Raw genomic sequence first — 22,638 nt, 5'->3', positions numbered from 1 at the left:
CTATTGTGGTCACTTTACTGCACTGTTGTTGTATCTGGATTTATTTTGGGGTGCGGCATCCCTTAGAGGTTTCTGTAGGCACACGCACTATTCACAGCTTGCTGTACAGTATAAATATCTTGCATCAGTGAAATGAAACTGATGCAATGGAGTGACAGCAGTTTATATCTGTGCAGGTGAATGTTATTTTGCATTCAGAGCCAATTCCAGGGGTGGATATACAGGTTGTGAGATGGTGAGGGCAAACAGGGGATCTATGATGCATAAGAGCCCTTAGCAGTGTATAAACATCATAATATTTTACAACTAATTCATTATTTTGACTCTACATCACCCCCTACTGTAAATGATAAGGATATTAGAAGTCACTGAGGGGTTGTTCTGTGACCATATAAAGGCACAAGGCTGCAGGCTGAGTTATACAGGGAACTCTGAGTATTACTCATGTATTATAAGGGATAATGTACCCCCTACTGTAAATGATAAGGATATTAGAAGTCACTGAGGGGTTCTGTGACCATATAAAGGCACCAGGCTGCAGGCTGAGTTATATAGAGAACTCTGAGTATCACTCATGTATTATAAAGGATAATGTACCCCCTACTTTAAATTATAAAGATATTAGAAGTCACTGAGGGGTTGTTCTGTGACCATATAAAGGCACAAGGCTGCAGGCTGAGTTATACAGGGAACTCTGAGTATCACTCAAGTATTATAAGGGATGATGTACCCCCTACTGTAAACGATAAGGATATTAGAAGTCACTGAGGGGTTCTGTGACCATATAAAGGCATAAGGCTGCAGGCTGAGTTATACAGGGAACTCTTGAGTATCACTCATGTATTATAAGGCATAATGTACCCCCTACTGTAAATGATAAGGATATTAGAAGTCACTGAGGGGTTGTTCTGTGACCATATAAAGGCATAAGGCTGCAGGCTGAGTTATACAGGGAACTCTTGAGTATCACTCATGTATTATAAGGGATAATGTATCCCCCCTACTGTAAATAATAAGGATATTAGAAGTCACTGAGGGGTTCTGTGACCATATAAAGGCACAAGGCTGCAGGTTGAGTCTTACAGTTCAAGTCCAGTGCTTTGTTCTGTCCACTTAGCTCCTCTACAGGTAGGGTTGGCACCTGTCTAGTTTTCACTAGTTTTTCTTGTGTGTGGCACTACAGGAGTCCTGTGCCTCCGCAATATGGGAGATCAGCTACACTAAAAAATGGCATCCCCAAACCCAGGGTCAGGACAGACTGAACTGTTATACCCCTCCATGGGGAACTGATTTCTGATCCACACACACAGGGATATTGTTGATTTGTTTGTAAAACACCATAACTTTTAATACATGCAGACGTATGGATCCCTTTACAGTCTCTCTTTGATGGTGATGTTTGTAGTCACACTAATGAACAGTAAATGCAGTAAATGCTTAAGTTGCCATAAATATTAAATAACCTTATTACCGAAAAAGAACAAAGTTGTTTTAGAAGAAATATAATTAAAGCACTGCACATAAAAAAACACGTAATCACACAGAACAGAGCAACCAATCTCAAATGAGTCATTTTTGCCAGAGGGAAGATGATTTTGCAAAGTTATCAATTATATCATCATAAATTAAATTATTTGCAATGTCCCTCTCAATGTTAAGCAGCAGAAATGATTCTGGCAACTCCTGTCCAATCATAAATCTTAAACGGGGTTTTTACTATTTTCATTCTTTCACATGACACCAAGGTGTCATCACATGTGCAAGCCAAAGTTAGTAGTGTTTTATACACAGCAAAGAGGTTGGTGTACGCAGAAGAGTGTAAGTTGTGGTCGTTAGGGATGGGCACATTTTTTCACCTTGTTTTGCCGCAGACATGAGGCCCATAGACTTGTATGGCGTCATGCGACAAAAAAAAAAAGTCGCGCGTTACAATAATTTCACTGTGCATCAAAAACATTTTGTCGCCCATAGACTTTAATGGGCGACATTTCGCCTGCGGCAAATTTTTGGCCCATCCCTAGTCGTCGTATATAATTTTTGGGGGGGGAGTTTTGGGCGCCATGCATGCCTACTGAGCTGCGCAGCTCACGCATGCACGCTGAGCGACGCAGCTCGCGCATGTCCATGGCGCCGTTCATCACACAGTAACGCCAAGCTTGTCGCATCACAGTAGGGGGCCAGGGGGGCTGGAGGGGGGCCCTGGACCAAAAGCCTCGGTGGGCCCCGGGCCCCCCAGTCCGACCCTGTGTTGTGCTCTTAACATTTATGAGAGCAATAAGTCTTTCATGTACATCTCCCTCTCACACATATCTCAGAATGGTGCTGCATTGTTCCATCACACCAACATCCCACACTAAATTTCACTGCATCTTTAACTTCCTGGCTAATTATTGGCTTTACCATCATTCCCATTACAATTATCAAGTTATTTATTGTAGTTTTACTTAGGAAAGTAACTAGTCCTCCTCTCCCTTTGCTCTTGGGAATGTTGCTTTTTCCTTTCCTCACTCATTGCCACTACCACTTTGACATGATTTTGTAGAACACTGTCATATTTACTAAGAAGTAAAACCAACTCGAGGAAGTTACCATGGCTCAAGTCATGTGCCGCTCCATCCTTTCCTCTGTAAGCCAGGCCAAGTTTTACAATATGCTGAATAATGTCACAACCTCATTATGACTAAATAATTATGCCTTATTTTTACCTTTTGTTTGTTAACTAAATTTAAATTGTTTAGTGTTTCAATGTCGCATTTCCTTTCTGCTGTCAAATAAGATGTTACTTATGTAGGACAGATTCCTCATGTTCCTTAACTCTTTCATTGACATGCAGTCTATTAACTGGCTGGCCACTAATAAATATACTTCTTCTGTTAGTACAGAAAGCCATGCAGGCTGAGCAGTAAAGTTTTTGGTCATCAATAGTGATGGGCAAATTTATTCGCCAGGCGCAAATTTGCGGCGAATTTGCGCGATTCGCCGCCAGCGAATAAATTCACAAAACGCCCGCGAAAATTCGCCCAAAAAAACGGGCGCCAGCATCAAAAACGGGCGCCGGCGCCGTTTTGCAAATTTTACGCCGTTTACGTGAATTTTTCGGCAAAATGAAACGGCGCAAATTCGCCCATCACTAGTCATCAACACAAAACGAAAGCCATTTTCTCTGAATTGCACTTCCACCAGGCACTGAACGGAAATATACTTTGTTTGCTTGGAAAGGAAGTGTGTGAGTAGCATCTGAAAGTGGCTGAACTGGGTGTGCTTTTATGAAATGTAATTTAACAGATAGATTGCAGGTTTGGTCTGGGGCCTTAAATGGATTAAACTGAGCATATGTGGAAGTAACAGGGGAAAGCACATTACGCTCAGCCAAACTTTCTGAATCTGAGTCTTTATCAGATTCTACAGGGATGATAGAGGAGTCTTTCTGTTCACTATCCTGTTCTCTTATAAGCCAAGAGGACCCTTCACATTCCTCCTCAACCCTAGATGATGATGATGCAGCCATTGCTATTGGTAGAGGGGCATCTTCATGGGTTAAGGCCTAAAGCTCTGTAGAGCTCTGACTTGGCTGGTTTGGTTGCCATAGCTTTTGTTCCCTGCATCCACTAGCCCTTTTCTGGAAGCCTGTAACCTTTTCTCTGAACCTGTTTTATACTTCTTTTTAGGGATGGCTTCCTTGCTTTTATCTTTTGGATCAGTTGCTCTTTTAGAAGACATAGTAGATCTCCTATGAATAAAGAGTGCATTCTGTGTATTAGTATCCCTAGCCCTAAATACACCTAAACTTGTAATTTTTGTGCACCATGTCCATGCTGAAGAACTGTGCTACAGGCAAGAGAACATTGAGCTTCAAACAGACACGCTATGCACAAAAAACATGTCATCATGCTGCGGCATCATGCTTAAAAACATGCCAAAAAAAAGGAATCATAGCATGCATTTTGCTTCATAACAACAAATAACAAGCCATACCAGATATTGGGGCTCATTTATAAACACTGGGCAAATTTGCACCTGGGCAGTAACTCATAGCAACCAATGAGTGACTAGCTTTTTTCAGCCAGCTGTAGGTTGAACACTAAAAGCAATCATCTGATTGGTTACCGTGGGTTACTGCCCAGGTGCAAATTTGCCCAGTTTTTATAAATAACCCCCATTGTCTTTCTTTCCCTGTCCAAATAAATGTATATTTAATATATATATATATATATATATATATATATATATATATATATATATATATATATATATACAAGTTTCGGCAACGGATTGCATAAATACATACAATAACTACAAAACTATAGATCACAATAGCCTTTGATATTATGCTTGTTCAAGAAACCATACAAGCCCCTCTTAACGGAATCAGCACAGAATCACATCATCTTCCAACAGTGCATTCCCCAACCTCACTGTCCTCACTGTAAAGAACCATATGCCCTATTGCAGGTTAAAATTCTGATGGTCAGTTTAGTATTTAGTAATGAAAATAGTAACTTGCTTGATTGATGGGAATGTGATAGGGTCTTCTGATAGTAAGCTACACTGGGGCAGGGACTTGTGGGAATGTGATAGGGACCTTAGATTGTAAGTTCCAATGGGGCAGGGAGTGATGGGAATGTGATAGGGCCTTTTGATAGTAAGCTCCATTGAGGCAAGGACTTGTGGGAATGTGATAGGGACCTTAGATTGTAAGCTCCAATGGTACAGGGAGTGACGGGAATGTGATAGGGCCATTTGATAGTAAGCTCCATTGGGGCAGGGACTTGTGGGAATGTAATAGGGACCTTAGATTGTAAATTCCAATGGGGCAGGGAGTGATGGGAATGTGATAGGGCCTTTTTATAGTAAGCTCCATTGAGGCAAGGACTTGTGGGAATGTGATAGGGACCTTAGATTGTGAGCTCCAATGGTGCAGGGAGTGATGGGAATGTGATAGGGCCATTTGATAGTAAGCTCCATTGGGACAGGGACTTTTGTGAATGTGATAGAGACCTTAGATTGTAAGCTCCAAAGGGGCATGGAGTGATGGGAATGTGATAGGGCCTTTTGATAGTAAGCTCCATTGAGGCAGGGACTTGTGGGAATGTGATAGGGACCTTAGATTGTAAGCTCCAATGGTGCAGGGAGTGATGGGAATGTGATAGGGCCATTTGATAGTAAGCTCCACTGGGAAAAAGACTTGTGGGAATGTGATAGGGACCTTAGATTGTAAGCTCACTGAGGCAGGAACTGATGTGAGTAAGAGAGGGACTTTAGATTGTATGCTCAATGAGCAGGGACTGATCAAAACACCTGGTATGCAAAATCCACACTGAAATCCACAAACTGAAGCTTGAAAGGCAGCCCATGTGCAAATAAAGTATGAGAGCTACATTATACACACATTTTATAAACACCAGTACTCCATTAGCTTTATGAATTGCATTCCATTTAATTAACTGGTAATTCATTAATTGATTTAAAATTCATCTTATACTGCATTAATCAAATAAAAAAATCATTCAGCGTTTCATTTATTTTATTGATTTTATTTTGAACAGTCCCAGCCCAGTCCCAGTAAAATAATTCATATCTCAGCTTCATCCAGAGATAGAGAGATGAAGCAACTACTGGAAAAGTTTGGAGATCAGATAAAAAAAAAAGTCCATGTGGGCTATGGGTGTAATTAAGGCCAGCCGCCAGCATAGCTCATAGTCTATAGTCCATACCCCCCCCCAACCACCAGGGTGATTAAGGCCTACATACAGTACCCCCCAATCCCCCAGGGTGATTAAGACCAACACAGTCCATGTCCCTCCAACCCCCCCATTAAATCATTTGCTCACCAGCAGTGCACTGTAGTAGTGTGTGGTATAATAATTTATAATACACAAAAGCCATGAATATCCTGTAAATTATATCCTTATAAACGGTGAGTTCTGATGTCATCAGTTATAAACGGTGAGTTCTGATGTCATTTCTGTCACATGACTCACTGAAATTTGTGTATTATAATAAATAAAGTACCCCCAGTTGCAAAATATGAGGATATTAGAAGTTACCTCGGAGTTTCATGACCTGTATAAAAACACTCGGCCTTCGGCCTCGTACTTTTATATGGTCATGAAACTCCTCGGTAACTTATAATATCTTTGTATTTTACAAAAGGGGGTACTTTATTCACTTTATATTCTCCAGCAACAAAACTGGGCTGGCAGAGAAGACAGGGAGAAGAGAAGACACAACTTGCAAAGCGAATGCAGCCAGCCAGGATCCACCCCACTGCACCGGTCCAGCAGTACCACTCCCTCTCTGATCTGACGCGTCCTACACACGCACCTCTCTCTTCCCCCACCCCACGTAAAGCAGGACGCATTGGACGCCAGCCAGTCTGTGACATTATCAGTGCTGCGGTGCCCAATGCAGTGGAAGAAGCAAGCGCAAAACCGGAGCGCAAAAAATTGATTGGTCAGGTGTTTGGTCGTGGGGGCCCACATGGACTGGGGCCCACTGGGATATTTCCCGGTTTCCCGGTGGGCCAGTCCAACGCTGCCTGGCTCATTACTGTTATGGGACTGATGAACCTCTCTGCTTGTATATAAAATCCATTTTTAGGCTTTAGTGCTTTTAATTTTTTCATTCCATAATACCTTATGGATCATGTGTCTAAAGTCCATTTTGTTTGGGCAGGGCACCCATTACTTATTTTGTTGTATCTTGTCTGTTTCCTTTTTGTGAATCACTGCATAATATTCTCATGCTGTTTATATTAAATATTAGCATGTATATTCCAAAATGTTACATTCTGCTTTTAACAACATTAGTTCTATATACAAATTGCACTTACTTGTCTCTAGAGTTGCGTTGCTCTCAATACAGTTTTGATCTGGACTACAAGAAGTCTTTGTCGCTTTGTCCTCCGAACAGCTTCCATCATTATAATCAACGCAAGAGTAGCACTCTTTTCAGCCTAGGCTCCTAGGAAATTAAAAAAAGTAAATTTTCAAAATAAATCTAGCAAAATAAATCTAGCAACACTGTCAAAATAAAGTCAGAGGCAAACGCACATATATTTTTAAAGGCAAACTGTTTAAGCATCACCTTGCACACAGGATACACACAGGATACACACAGGATACACAAAGGATACACACAGGATACACACAGGATACACGCAGGATACACACAGCTCATCACAACACAACATTAATTTCAATGAAAAAGGTGTGAAACTGATCTGTTTAAATAAAGTAACAGAGTGGGACCTACCAAGCCAAATAGCTAGATAACCTTTGCTTTATCTGTATGTCAGGAAAAGTCAAGTTGTGGTTAAAATTAGTGACGAGCGACTCTGTACCATTTCTGCAATTAATGTTTGCCGCAGTTTCGCTCAAAAATTGCAGGTGCGAAGTATGGAAGTTCACAGTGAATCCATGCCTGGTGAATAAATTCACTCATCAGTAGTTACAATTGCCCAAAAAAGTAGGAAGAAAACTATAAAACCTATTATGTATGGATGATATTTTATAATATTGTGGTTCATCAAAGGTGAAATACAACTGCTTACACAGTTTTTTTTTTAAAAACTTTATTATATAGAAACCTGTGTTTTATATATATATATATATAGCTAAAGTAGATATATAGCAAGAAAGCTATTCTAGCTAGACAGGAACATTCAGCAGGTTGGAACAGGCATGGTGGAACATCCATGCAGTCACCACATTGCTGCAAAGTTCACAGTAATTTATAGTACTGCCAAGTATTTCACTTTAGTCATCCCTTAACTGTATGGATCTCTGTACTAATACAATAGAACCACAGTCAGTTGAAGCCAAATGGATCTCAATGTGGTCTTTAAGCTTTGCAGCTGCTTCATCATCCAAAACCCTTATTAGTCCCATGACCTAAGGCAATATAAGGTTTTTCCTACCTGGTATCAACAGCACTAGTACCAAACAGATATTGGATATCATGGCTCTTCTGAAAGTCCTTTGAGTGATCCACTCCATCCTTAGTAATTCTTCTCATTAACTCCCAGGAGAGCTTGTCAGTTTTCAGTTACATCAGCAGAAACAGCATTTTATTTGTTAGACCTGCCCTAAGACTTATCAACTTAGGATAGAGTTATTTATAGGATACTCCCTTCTACATATAATAATTTACTACACAAAGAGACAGCCCTTCCCAGCACCAAGTATACAGTCTTACAGACTTAACATGGACTGAATATCTAGATTTTTCAAATGTATATTGTTCTGTTCAGCTCTGGCTTCCCAGAAAATGATCCTTCTTTTCATTTTTTTTTTATTTCATTTTTTTTGTTGCTTTTAATTTATCATTTCTACTATGCTGAATTGTTGAAATACAGTCAAGTATGGTATTGCTATCCCAGTTATGTACATATACTCTCTGCTTTTTCTAGTTAACATTAAAACCACTTCTATCTTATACGCAAGTCATTTTCTATGCTAAATGTATATTCATTTTGTGGACATGACTTGGATTGTTTAAGATTTCAAGAGGTATGGGACCTGTTATGCAGAATGGTTGGGACCTGGGGTTTTCCGAAAAAGGGGTCTTTGGATTTCCATACCTTAAATCTGCTAAAAATCATTTAAACATTAAAACAACCCAATGGTTGTTTTCTCCAATAACGATTAATTTTAATGTATATTAGTTGGCATCAAGTAAAAGCTGTTATTATTACAGAGAAAAAGGAAATCATTACAAAAATGTAATTGTTTGATTAAAATGCAGTCTATGGGAGATAGGATTCCCATAATTCAGAGCTGTCTGGATAGCAGGTTTCCAGATAAAAGATCCTGTACCTGTGCTTATTACTTTGCTTTATGATCTATGCAATGCTGAAAACTTTTGCAGGGTTTCTTGGCAAATTTTTGAGATGCCCATTTTACCTGAATCCAACATTGTTCCAAGTGTTCGGAAATAATAGATATTTGGAACTCTTTTCGTATATCCTTAGTTTAACCCAGTGCTCTTTAAATACATATTTCTTTAAAAATGCATTACTTTAAGGGTCAGGGCACACAGGCAGTTTCAGGGAGATTAGTTGCCCGGTGACAAATCTCTTCTTCTTCAACTAATCTCCCCAAACTGTCTTCCCCTGGCAGTCGGATCGATTCATATTCCGAAGTCGCCTGAAGTTGCCTCACAAGTAGGTTTTGCTAGGAAAAAAGGTTGAACCTGTTGGATGTATTTTTTTAATCACAGCTACTATGATACAAACGAATCAATCATTTTATTGTAAATCAGGGGTGTAACTATAGAGGAAACAGACCCTGCAACTGCTTGGGGATCAGGAACTATAGGGACCGAGTGGGACTGATAAGTAGCTGCTATTTATGTTCATGGACAATGTCTTGTTCTCAGTTTAGGGGCCCAGTGATCTCGCTGTGGGGCCCAATAACTAGTCGTTCTACTGCTGAAAGGTTCATGTAGGTAAAAGCTCATATAAATCAGTACAGGTATGGGATCCATTGTCGAGAAACCCACTATCCAGAAAGCTCCGAATTACTGAAAGGCTGTCTCTCATGGGGGCAAATTCACTAAACGGCGAAGCGCCTAACGCTAGCTTTAATTTCGCTAGCGTAGCAAATTTTCGTTAATTCGCCGATTCACTAACGGACGCTGGCGTAAATTAGCTAGTGTTAGTTCGCACCCTTACACCTGGCGAATTTTCGCAATGGACGTAACTACGCAAATTCACTGAAGCGCAAATTTTTCTGAACACTACCTTTTACGCCAGACTTCCTTTGCCACCTCAGACCAGGCGAAGTGCAATAGAGTAGATAGGGGTTGCTTCAAACAAAGTTAGATATTTTTCTAAGTCCCAAGTTCTTTTTTTATGGGTGATGAGCTGAAAAAGATCAAAACAATTTTTGGGGCTCCCCTCCTTCCCCCCTACATTTCCTAACTCATGGCAACTTAACTATACAGTGGGCACATGTGTAGGGCAAAATAAAAATTTTAATTGCTGTTTTGAAGGTTTCCCAGGCTTGTGTAGTGCTGCTTCATATACCTCCATTGTAACTTCAATTTGGTGCCGTATGCAAATTAAGCATCGCTAGCGTAACTTCGCTTTGCTTGGCGAATTAACGCTAGCGCAAATTCGCAACCTTACGATTCTCCTAAGCGCAACTACAAATTTTAGTGAATTTGCCCCATGGACTCATTTTAAGGAAAATTTTCTCTGTAATAATAAAACAGTAGCTTGTACTTGATCCCAACTAAGATATAATTAATCCTTATTGGAAGCAAAACCAGCCTATTGGGTTTATTTAATGTTTACATGATTTTCTAGTAGACTTAAGATAAGATAAGACCCCTTATCTGAAAAATCACGAGCATTCTGGATAACAGATCCCATACCTTTATATATAGATTCCTATAAACAGTTAAGAAGGTTAATTAATGTGCTAATAAGTCTGTCCGTTCATTGGGGTCGGTGGAATTTACCCATGCCTGGCCCGGTTAATGTTCTCTACCATTGCTTGATACAAGGCTTCTATGTGAATTATGTTAAGTTTCTAGGCAAGTCAAAACTTATGCAATTCGTGTAACTTTTGTAATGCAGATGGACCACCCTTCAGATGCCGATTTCACTGGCCCGGTACAAAAGTATCCCCTCTCCCTGGTACAATATATATATATATATATATATATATATATATATATATATATATATATATATATATATATATATATATATATATATATATATATATATATATATATATATATATATATATATATATATATATATATATATTCTGTCCAGGAGAGGAACATATATACTGAGGCAGCTACTAATGAATAAGGACTTTATTTAACCACCAAGAAGACATATTATTCTGGTGTTGGATCCCTGAAGAGTAGTTTATGTTGATTTATGGATCTATCTTTTTTTTCTAAAAATGTAATATACAGTCATATGAAATATAAAACATTTATTCAAAATATGAACAGTATAAACTAAACTAACACACTGGCTACCGTTGGCAGTTAAAGGAGAAGGAAACCCCCAGGGCGCTAAACCCCTCCCCCCCTCCCCTGTGCTGCCCCCCCTCCCTCCTCCCCCCTGGCCTACCTGTCCCCCTGGGCAAATGCCCCTAACTTTTTACTCACCCCTCTGCGCAGGTCCTGTCCACGGAGTACGCAGTCGCCATCTTCTCCCACGCGCGTCTTCTTCCTGCTCTGATCGGCGTTTTCTGGCGCATGCGCAGTAGGAACAGGTACCGGTACGGCTCTACTGCGCATGCGCCGAATGTCACGAAGTTTTCCGATTTCATCGGCGCATGCGCAGTAGAGCCGTACCGGTACCTGTTCCTACTGCGCATGCGCCAGAAAACGCCGATCAGAGCAGGAAGAAGACGCGCGTGGGAGAAGATGGCGACTGCGTACTCCGTGGACAGGACCTGCGCAGAGGGGTGAGTAAAAAGTTAGGGGCATTTGCCCAGGGGGACAGGTAGGCCAGGGGGGAGGAGGGAGGGGGGGCAGCACAGGGGAGGGGGGGAGGGGTTTAGCGCCCTGGGGGTTTCCTTCTCCTTTAAGGAGAGAGGGAGAGCTCCAGGGTTCCCCAGCACCAATAGGAGCAACAGTGATAAATTCGGAGTAAAAGGCAGGAATGATTGAGCAACACTGACTGCAACTATATAGAATTGTAATAAGATGCAAATAACTTTAATGAAAATGGTTTTATGTGAAACTGACGTCAGGAAAATTGCAAGGACCCAAACTGCACTTGCAGACATAAATGAGCCCATGACTTTGTTGAAGAATATTATAAAGGCAACATTTAGAGAAACATTAGAATAAATAAACAATTACGTTAGCAAAACAGACAGAAGTTGCTTCTGAAAGACAATTAAGAAAAGGTCAAACTTTAGCAAAAAAACTAATTCTGTCTATGTATATTGATTTATTTCTAGCACCTTTGGTTACACTATTGCCATCATATTTACATGACACTATGGACACACATTTGGCTTTAGCTGAGCTCCTGTGGAATTCGGATGGTTTGTTTGTAACACTTGACGTATCTTCATTATCTATTTGCATTGAGCACAGTGTAGGTTTAGAGGCTGTTAAACACTTTTTGGACAATTTGATCACTTTTTAGTTAAAGGGCATCGATTTTATTTTAAATCACAATTTTCTATAGACAAACTTATGGCACGAACATGGGTACACATTTTGCACCGAGTTATGCAAGTTTTTTACGGGCTTTTGGGAGGATCTGTGTGGGGAGACTATGTACTGCCCCCCATTTACATTTTTGGAGGAGGTAAATAGACAATCCCTGTGTATTGACATTAGTAATTATCTGAACTTGAAAGATAAGGCTATTGTTTTGACTTCTACTATTAGTAGACATCAAGTAGTTTTTCTTGATTTTATGATTTCAATTGTAGATGGTGCTATTTGCACAACTACCCACTTGATGGAAGTGGATGTCAACTCCTACTTACCTGTTGATAGTTGCCACCAGAAGGCTTAGTTTAATGGGGTCCCTTACGTTTAATTCATTAGAGTGAGAAGAAATTGTAGTAGGGTGGAAGATTTTGAAGGTCAGGCGGAGGTTATTAAAAATAGGTTTTTAGAAAAGGGTTCTGTGGAGGACAAATTAGAAACAGATGTAGAGAAAGTAAGAATTCTAGATAGAAAGGTATAATTAGCCCCTAAAAAAGGAAAAGGATAATTGAACATTTTAATATTACTTGAAAGAATTCAATCGCTGATGGTGATTTTTTTATATCAGTTATTGATTTTTAGTGTTCCTATGAATTGCATTTAAAGGGTAATGTACTGATTTTGATATTTATTTATTTTATTGATTGTAAACGTGGCAATAAAATCTCAACTGTGAGTATGCAAATTGTTTATTGTTTTTTTTATATTGTGTATAATAATTGTTATCCCTGAAGGGACTAGAGGGGATTGGTGGCTGTGGAAGGCCAATTGAGGTTTTGGATCTCCTTGGTGCCACTTATTCATTTATACAAAAAATGATTTCCCTTTATTTTATTTATTTTAGAGCATAACATAAGTAAACAGTGACTGTTATAATGAAATATTGTAATATATCACTGATCCCCAACTAGTAGCTTGTGATCAACATGTTACTCACCAACCCCTTGGATGTTGCTCCCAATGACCTCAAAGCAGGTGCTTATTTTTGAATTCCTGGCTTGGAGGCAAGTTTTGGTTGTATAAAAACCAAATGTACTGCCAAACAGAGTCTCCTGTAGGCTGCCAGTCCACACAGGGGCTACCAAATAGCCAATCACAGCCCTCATTTGGCACCCCCAGGACCATTTTTCATGCTTGTGTTGCTCCGCAACTTTTTTATGTTGCTCGCGGGTTAAAAAGGTTGGGGACCTCTGGCATAGATTAACCTAAACTTCAGAAACCAGACTCAGGAATGCCCAAGGTTTACTTATAGATGTGGTAGAACATTTTAATCTACCATTTCTCAGAATGTTGTGTCCAGTAATACTGCATTCACAATACTAGTGAGTTATTAAATGTTGAGTATGCAAGATGTGCAAAGAAAATGGTATAACAAACTGCTGGATGTCACACAACTGTCACACCTTTCTTTTTAATGGGGTTGAGTATTTTGCAGTTAACCCCTTAAAGGAGAATGAAAGTCATTTTATACTTGGGGGTGCCAAAAGTTAGGCACCCCCAAGTGATCACATTTACTTACCTGTAACTCCGGCTCCTATAAACAGAAAACTGCACTGGCCTGAGATTCTTCCAGCGAGCACCACGGAACGATCATCTTCCTGCTTCTTCTTTCTTCTCGTGGCTGTGCACAAACAGTAGAGTAAAACGCTGAACTGTAATGAAAAAGTTGGCTATCTCGTTGTACTGCGCATGCATCTGCCCCGGGAAATTTGAAACGGTAGTTCTTTTTTACTCGCTGGAAGAATCCTGGGCCAGTGCAGTTTTCTCCTTATAGGAGCATCGGCACAGGGTTTCAGGTAAGTTCATGCGATCACTTGGGCGTGGCTAACCTTTGTCACCCCAAGTATAAAGACATTTTCTTCTCCTTTAACATCTTTATTATTCCCTCCTCTAATAAAGTCACATAGTTGCAAGTTATTATTTCCAAAGCCATTGGAAGCTTTCAATCCTCATCTCGTCTTGTAAGGCTTTCCACTACAGGTTGGAGTAATTAGGGTGGGATTTACAGTAGATGTTTACTTGCTGTAGAATGGAAAACCAGGCCAATGTCCACTATATGTGAGATTTGGAGAAAACATTTTTTAGCTGTCATAGAAATTCTTGGAACTATAACAAGACAACTACAATGTTTCCAGTATCGGTAACTCTAAGTGGAGAACCCCTGCAGTTGAATAACAGTAAAGTCACAATAAATAAGGTGATATAAATATTTTATTGTTACAAAGGGCCAATATTCAGAAAACAGACTATGAAAGCAGATTATGAATTAATTTTTACAGATAGTTAGCAGTTCAGTTGACTGACGGACAGATATAAATATATACTATAACCATGACTCTGGTACCCTTAATCTAAGGCAAAAGGGACACCATTGAAACCATCGAAGCATTGAGTGGTGGAGGCTTCACACAGCCGAGTTACAGGAATGAGAGGGATGTCGGAGGAATAGCAGATGTTTTCAGTTGCACAGCCCTGAAGAGCAAACTGTATGCAGTCACCTAAGAGCAAAGAGTTTTGGAGATGTTTAGGGCTATGGACAAACATGGGTGTAGTAGACAAGTATTCAAATCAGTCTTAGTCTAGTTTGCTGCGGCACATCAGCATTTGAGCAGTTTGCTATGGGTTGTAGGGCCAGGCGATCTCAGCCACATTGGTGAGTTCTTTATGGTTAGTACACTAACCCCCCAATGTAATAAAAGCAGTGTCGGACTGGGATGCCAGGGGCCCACCAGAAAACCTCAGATTGTGGGCCCACCAGAAAACCTTAGACCATGGGCCCACTATCCAAACTATTATTTTTCCTCTCCATTATTAAGCCTAAAAAATAGGGAATGACCATGAAATAGGCTAAATGGTTAGAAGCAAGAGGTCCACTGACACCTGGGTGGGAGTTTTCCTGGTATCCCGGTGGGCCAGTCCGACACTGAATAAAAGGCACAATGTTTGCCCAGGAGCAGTAACCCATAGCCACCAATAAGATGTTCGCTATTAAACTGATGACCAATAAATGCTACCTCCTGATTGGTTGCAATGGGTTTCTACACCTGGGCAAACATTGTGCCTTTTATTATATTTGGGTAGGCATTTCTTCTAAGTGGAGGTTATAAGACCTCACGAGTAGGAAAATCAAATCAAGTCTATATATAAATATATATCTGTGCATTGCTCTGTATTATACATTATACACCAGGATGTGCATTACTTCCACTTACCTTGGTCTGAGTCTGACATCTTTCCATAGAAGCTAATGCATTTATTCTCAGATCCAGTGCATCTAACCGTATCATTGGCCTCACAGAAGTTGGCATTCATTTCAAAGCAGGAGGGACATTCCATCCCATTCTCTGTGGTGTTCTGGGAAGGAGCTGAAAAAAGTTGGATAGATGAACTCAGCTTTCTACAAGTTATCATACTGTATTTTGATGCTGTTTTTATTGGAGCTGGCCATTGACTCTGCTAAACAGTAAGGCTATGACCATGGTACTATAACTTCCACTGGATGATTCCACTTATATTTTCAACATGCCTTGGCATGCATTACCCAGCTATGGCCCGGTTTTGTGCCCCATTGAATTTTTGGTAAATCACACTCTTTTTTGGGCTAAAGGCAGATATGTCCAGCCTAATAGGACAACTACGAAGCACGTGATTATCTCAACTTTCTGTTGGTTTGATGCTGTCTCTTTTTCCAAAATAGGGAGGTGGTGCTTTCTTGTTATATTGTTATATTGTTCTTAAAAAGCAAGGAAAAGCAGTAGAAACCTGAGACTAGCGGCAGCGAAAATATCAGGGAGAGCCGCTTTACCGGAGGACTGGGGAGAACCTCAGTGTGGCAATTTAACAGGCTGCAATACAGACTGCCCAAATTAAGCCTCTGATGAAGTCTTAAAGGGACGAAACATATAAGGCGAAGGCATCTGACGTAGGGTTGCCACCCGACCGGTATTTTACCGGCTATAAAACTAAAAAAACATCTACAGCACTTAGATTTCCTATTATGCTGAATTCTTGTTTCCTCAAGCTTTTTTAGTGCTGACTCATACAGACTTTTGAGATTGTAGATACCAATTGATGGAAGATTAGCTCCCTCAACTGGCCAAAGCTTAAATCTGCATGCATCTGCTCCATCCTACCCACTGAAATCAGTAGGAGAAACCATCTGATCTGCCATCCCTTCCTGTACATGTGAATGAGAAGGACCTAAAAGCAGAATTTATAGACAATAGGAATTTTTCTGTAGGTAAGTACTGTGGAATTGAGTGGAATCGGCATAGAGAGGTTTCCAATGGGTCACTGATCCTTATTTATTGAATACATCTTGCATCTCGGTGGGATGCGTTGAGTTGTAGTTAGCAACAGTTTGAATGCTTCCAATTATACCTATTACAGAGTGACGGTATGAACTTACTGCTCAGGACAGGAATATTACAGAATGAACAGTGGCATGATAACATTATTACAGAATACATTGGGTTATACCAACTTACTGTGCATGGTAGCGTTGTTACAGAACTCTGTATCACAGCAGGAAGACGTGAGCCCCATGTGAGTGGTCGTAGTACTCAGATGGTAGGAGATGTTACACATCTCTGGATTCATATTGCATGACTTGAAGATTGTTGGAGAAGAGGCATTTCCTGTATTAAATAGAGAAAAGAACAGAACGTAATAATATATTTATGTTTTGGGGTTATTTCTCTATCTGGGTAAAGTGGGAATAAGACATATTGGGCGTTGTATGTTGATGGACTATTTCTGATGGTGATACAGTGTATCTAGGATGGAGCGAGTGTATCACAGTGCTACGCAATACGTTGGCGCTATATAAATGCATGTTAATATCTGAGCAAGGAGCGACGATGGAGCAATACTTTCAGAAAGGTGGAGCATATTTCGCCATTGTGTAATGATGGTGCATATTTGGGCAATCTGAAGAATCTCTATCAACAGTGTCATAATGCAGCTTATCTAGGCACAATGTGATGATAGAGAACATCTGACTGCATTGTGTTGATGACACGCCTATGAGTTGGGTGCCTAAAGAGTATATTTAGAAACTTGAGTATAATATCTAAGCTGCAGATGCTTCTCTATACCCTATGTTTTGTGTGAGTCTGTGACGTATTCCTGTAGTGTTCACTTACCATTCTGTATCTGTACATCAGTGATGACCGTCAAACAGGACTCACAAGTCACCAAGGAGCCTTCACAACTGGAACTGGTTTGATTATTGCACTCTGTGCATAACAGACAGTTACCTGAAGAAATATAGAACAGGAGGAGAGGTAAAATTATAGCACACAGAACAGCCTGACACTACTGAGCTATAAGTTTCTTTGAAGTAATGTTGAATACGGCTTTAATAACAATGTTCTTATTCTGTAACCTAGTGAGCCAGGTTACAGAATAAGGATTCACTTTGGCTTTTGATTTGAAGACAGTAGCTTGAGACAGCTTTGTCAAGAAACTAAATGCAAGGCCCCCATATAGTACTTCTATACCAGGGGTCCCCAAGCTTTTTTTACCTGTGAGCCACATTCTAATGTAAAAAAAAGTTAGAGAGCAATTGAAGAACACAAAAAGTTCCTGGGGTGCCAATTATGGGCTGTGGTTGTAAGTTGGTAGTCCCTATGTAGACTGAAAGACTACAGGAGACTCTGTTTGGCAGTACACCTGGTTCTTATGCAACCAAAACTTGCCTCCTAGCCTGGAATTTAAAAATAAGCCCCTGCTTTGAGGCCACTGGGAGCAACATCCAAGGGGTTGGTGAACAACATGTTGCTCACAAGCCACTGGTTGAGGACCGCTGTTCTAATATGTTAAAGTACAGAGGCCTCCATACACAGATTAGAAACTCAGTATAAAAGTCATATGTATATTTATTTAAACCTGGAACTGATAGGAAACTAAACCCCAAGAAGCCCAGAATTTATTTTTTTACCAGATTGTGGTCCTCAGAATAATTATTAAGTAGAAGCACAAGCAGAACATGATCAAAGAAGTCTTACCTGCTGTTATGAACACACAAAAGATACAGACGCTGGTCAGGAACATTCTCATTGTGATCAAAGACCTGCTGCCACTTGGATCTTCTTCAGCTCTGTGACCAGCCAACTTATACCAAGGACAAAGGGAGGGATCGGAAATAATTGTCTGTCACAATTTGTATCTGATAAAATCTACTGTCAACTAACTATTAACTGTAATTACTAAATACATCTGGAATATTGTCATTACGAGTATTTTGACCTCTTTAGAAGAGTTTATGACTGTAATATTCATTAGTATAGTCTTTATATGGAATATAACTTGTTTGCAAAATATTCAGGTCTTCCAAAAGATGATGCTTGAGGTCCTGGAGTGTGGAGGTGGAACTTGTAGGTATACTTAGATGTTGGGATGCTACAGGGGAAGGGAGCTGAGCCCAAAAGGTCTGGTTGAGGGGTTCCTATGCACCAATGCCGGGCAGATCAGTATTTCTAATAACAGAATTACAGAGAAGCAAGCATCATGATTCAATTCTTCATTAAATAAAAGATCTAATTATCAGCATTAACTAACCTGAATCAGCAAAGCAAGAGAGGACACAGAGTAGGACGAAAGCCCAATACATTGCAAGGAGAGACCAAAATCAGCAAAGAATAAGAAACAGCCTCTTTTTCACATGCAACGGCAATTAGATGGCTAATACTTTCGAAGCTGAACATCTGACTAAGGTGGCCATACACTGGCAGATTAAAGCTGCCAATATCAGTCCTTTAAACCGATTCGGCAGCTTATCTGAGCATGTGTGGGGGCTCCCAACAGGTCCAACCGATCGATATCAGGCCGAAAATCGGGCAGATATCGATCGGTCAAGTTTGATTTTTTTTTTTGTACGATTTTTTTTGCGCAGCGCATCGCATTGCACCGGAATCGTCTGTGGAGTCCTGCCCTTATATGTAGGAGCTCAATGCTACATTTATCTATCACATCTAGACATGCAGCAGGGCTTCCCCTTAAACATATCAGGGAGCATCCAGAAAAACAAATTCCTTTTCTATTCTTCACTGATTTCTCCAAATGGGACAATATTGGTCAATAAGCAAATCCCTTAGCTGCATGCTTCAGACTGCACTGGTTCCCTTGCTGCCATGCACTTTGCATTTTAAAGGACAAGGAAAGGCAAAAAAATAAAATCCCATTTTTACTTTCTTTAATGAAAATGAAACCTTTCTCCAATATACTTGAATTAAAAAATGTGTGCCGTTTTTATAAGAAACCTGACTGTATGCAGTGAAATTCTCCCTTCATTTACTGCTGTGGATAGGAATTGTCAGACGGTCCCTAACTGCTGAGCAGGGAGACAATCATACTTATGAACAGCAGGGGGAGCCCTCGCCTTACTTCCCAGCCATGTAGAATTCAAGCAGCTTTGTTTATGACGATCCCTAAGCAGCCCAGACCACACTGAGCATGTGCAGGGTCAGGGTCAGGCAAAGATGTTTAACAAAGTTACAAGATGACAGCCCCCTGTGGCCAACTTTGAAAGCATAAATCATTTGTTTGATTAGGCTTTGTGGTGCAGTAAGTTCATGCTTATGTTTAGTATACAAAATACACCATTTCTAGCCTTATTCTTTTTTAGACTTTCCTTGTCCTTTAATGAATTGCTAATAAGGCTGTACAGCACACGGGTGTGTCTGATTTTAAAAGTCAGGACCATAAAATTCATGCTAATGAAAGATAAGAACATGTTTCCTTCATCGCTCCCTGTTATATTGGCTTATGGGAATTGTAATGTTCATGCGTGTCTGGAGTATCACATTCCATGGATTCCTTCAGATTATTACTGCTTCCTCATCCATTTAAAAGCAGGCTCTTAATTTAGATGCATGAATCATGGCTTTACTGATGGCTCTGTAGTCTGCAGCAAGTTTCTTTCACTATTTATCCTTTGTGATATTTACTAAAATTGGATTTATCTCATATTTTAGTAAAAAAAAACATGACCAAACTCCCATGCCCAATTTCAGCTTATTTATTAATTAAAAAACTTGATTTTAATCGGATCATGGAAAAACTTGGTAAAATCAAGAAAAATCCATAATTGCTGTAATTTTTCGGGCTTTTTCCTGATTTGCTAAAATTTTCGGGCTTTTTCCTAAATTGCTCAAATTTTTCTGACTTTTTCCTGAATTTCTAGAATTTTGTGGACTTTTTCCTGAATTGCTCGAATTTTGCGGGCTTTTTTTCCTGAATTGCTCGAATTTTGCGGGCTTTTTTTCCTGAATTGCTCGAATTTTGCGGGCTTTTTTCCCCCATAAACTCCTGAAAGGGCACCTATCATATTAAAATTGTTTCTCCCTCCATTTGGAAACAATAGTACCTTCAGTATTTTACCTGCCATGTTTTTATAGTACAGGTATGGGATCCATCACTTAGAAAGCTGCAAATTACGGGAAGGCCCTTCTCCCATAGTCTCCATTTTATCCAAATAATTAAAAACTTTAAAATGATTTCCTTTCTTTGTAATAATAAAACAGTAGCTTGTACTTGATCCCAAATAAGATATAATTAATCCTTATACATGTCTTAAGGTATAAAGATCCAAATTGCAGAAATTCATTATCCAGAAAACCCAAGATTAATTCCCCACCAATAATCAAAAGGCCTCCATGATACTTTTTGAAAAGAACTTTATCCATAGACCAAAGAGACTGCTTCCAGATCAAGACAGAGACTTTGATTTTGGGATTTTTGGAGCTGCTTACTGGATTTGATACAATTCGATATTTTAAATGCTCCATTGTTTTATTTATTACTCTTAAAGGATAAGTAAACCTTAAGTGATTGTAAAATTGATAAATGGGGTTCTGGCGAGCACTTTTGCAATGTGCATTCATTATTTATTTTTTTTCATTCCAAAATACTAAAGGATACATGTACTGTAAACATGAATTTATTTTGTTACAACAGCGCCGCCTACTGGTCATTTTCTGACCAGTCTGACCACCAAGTAGTCAAGGAAGTTATCAGGAGAAAGAAAGAGGCTGCTCTGATGTTCTTCTGCTTAGGAAAGATCTGAGAAAGGTTTCTAATTATTTTCCTAACCAGAAGAACATCAGAGCAGCCTCTTTTTTTCTCCTGACAACTTCTTCCTTGACTACTTGGTGGTCAGACTGTTTAGAAACTGACCAGCAGGTGGTGCTGTTGTAACAAAACGTATTGATGTTATCAGTACATGAATCTTTTAATAACTTGGAATTAAAAAATAAATAATGAATTTACTTTGCAAAAGTGCTTAGAATAGCATCCTCGTCAATTTTAAATTCACTTATTTTTCTTATTCTTTAATGATCCTTCCTTTCCGCTTAAATAGCAATTTGTCAAGGGCAGACTCAAAATAACCACAAAAATACTCTTCCCATACAGAAAAGAGTTTAGTCAATGTTTTTTCAAGTACAAATGCAACTTTTTAATATTGTTAAACTATTGTTTTTTAACTATTGAACTAATCTTGCTTATCGTGTGAACTCTTGTAAGACTTTCTGTTACATACACAGGGGTTACTACAGATCCCAGCTTTCTTCAAATCAAGGGTTAAAACAGTCTGGTAGCCGTAGTCGAACCCAGGGTTAAGAAACAGGTCTCTAAGGGTTACTATCGCTTTAACTCTACAGTTTTTTTTAGAAAGGTATAGCAGAACAGCTGCACAGGACTATGTAAATACATAAAGAGAAACAAGTAATATGCAATACTCTAAATGAAGATATTCCTTTATGAATAAAGCGCTTATGACTTCTAAGCCTATTATTAAAGAGACCAGAGGTGGGTGGACTGGACTATTCAAACTAAAGGCCTTGTTGCAGGTCACATCCATTTTGGTAGTTTTTATTAAGGAGGTTTTCAAGAAAAAGTAATGTTTAGTTGATGATCCAGCTTTGCAAATGTTCTCTGTGGTACAGCCATAAAAAGACTCTGTAGTCACAGTTTTATCTGAAACATAAAGAAATAGGGGGGTCAGCTTAAAAAAACAAACAAGAACCCCTACATATTTGGCACATCTCAATCTCTTATTACATTCAAAACATGTTTGGCAGTCTAAATTAAAATGTAGCCTTTAAAGGAGAACTAAAACCTGACAAAAGAAGTAGACTAGAAATGTTGTATATTATGGGGCTGATTCATTAAGGGTCGAATATTGAGGGTTAATTAACCCTCGATATTCGACTAGGAATTGAAATCCTTCGACTTCGAATATCGAAGTCGAAGGATTTAGCGCAAATTCTGCGATCATGCGATCAAAGGATTATTCCTTCGATCGAACGATTAAATCCTTCAAATCGAACGATTCGAAGGATTTTAATCCAACGATCGAAGGAATATCCTTGGATCAAAAAAACTTAGGAAAGCCTATGGGGACCTTCCCCATAGGCTTCCCCAACATTGACTTCGGTA

General features: G+C 39.5%; 2 protein-coding genes across 2 annotated transcripts in view; both read right to left on the bottom strand.

Moving 5' to 3' along the window:
• LOC108695925 (phospholipase A2 inhibitor and Ly6/PLAUR domain-containing protein) overlaps window positions 1-2,126 on the bottom strand; it is a 49,457-nt gene extending 47,331 nt beyond the window's left edge. Inside the window, exon 1 of the mRNA XM_018224873.2 lies at window positions 2,073-2,126. Coding sequence (XP_018080362.1) covers window positions 2,073-2,126 — 54 coding nt within the window. The remainder of the gene's footprint in view (window positions 1-2,072) is intronic.
• A 12,280-nt stretch (window positions 2,127-14,406) lies between these two features.
• Window positions 14,407-18,579, bottom strand: LOC108697049 (phospholipase A2 inhibitor and Ly6/PLAUR domain-containing protein). The gene is made up of 5 exons (XM_018226723.2): window positions 18,207-18,579; window positions 17,343-17,456; window positions 16,686-16,835; window positions 15,411-15,563; window positions 14,407-14,696 (listed from the first exon to the last, which is right to left on the bottom strand). Exons 1-5 carry the CDS (start codon window positions 18,256-18,258, stop codon window positions 14,545-14,547), a joined length of 621 nt encoding a protein of 206 aa, XP_018082212.1. The 5' UTR covers window positions 18,259-18,579; the 3' UTR covers window positions 14,407-14,544.
• Window positions 18,580-22,638: the final 4,059 nt, after the last annotated feature.

Source organism: Xenopus laevis, chromosome 7L (genome assembly GCF_017654675.1).
Source record: "Xenopus laevis strain J_2021 chromosome 7L, Xenopus_laevis_v10.1, whole genome shotgun sequence".
In the NCBI taxonomy this organism is placed as follows: domain Eukaryota; kingdom Metazoa; phylum Chordata; class Amphibia; order Anura; family Pipidae; genus Xenopus; species Xenopus laevis.
Note: the sequence above shows the minus strand (reverse complement) of the source record. Positions and strands in the feature narration are given on the sequence as shown.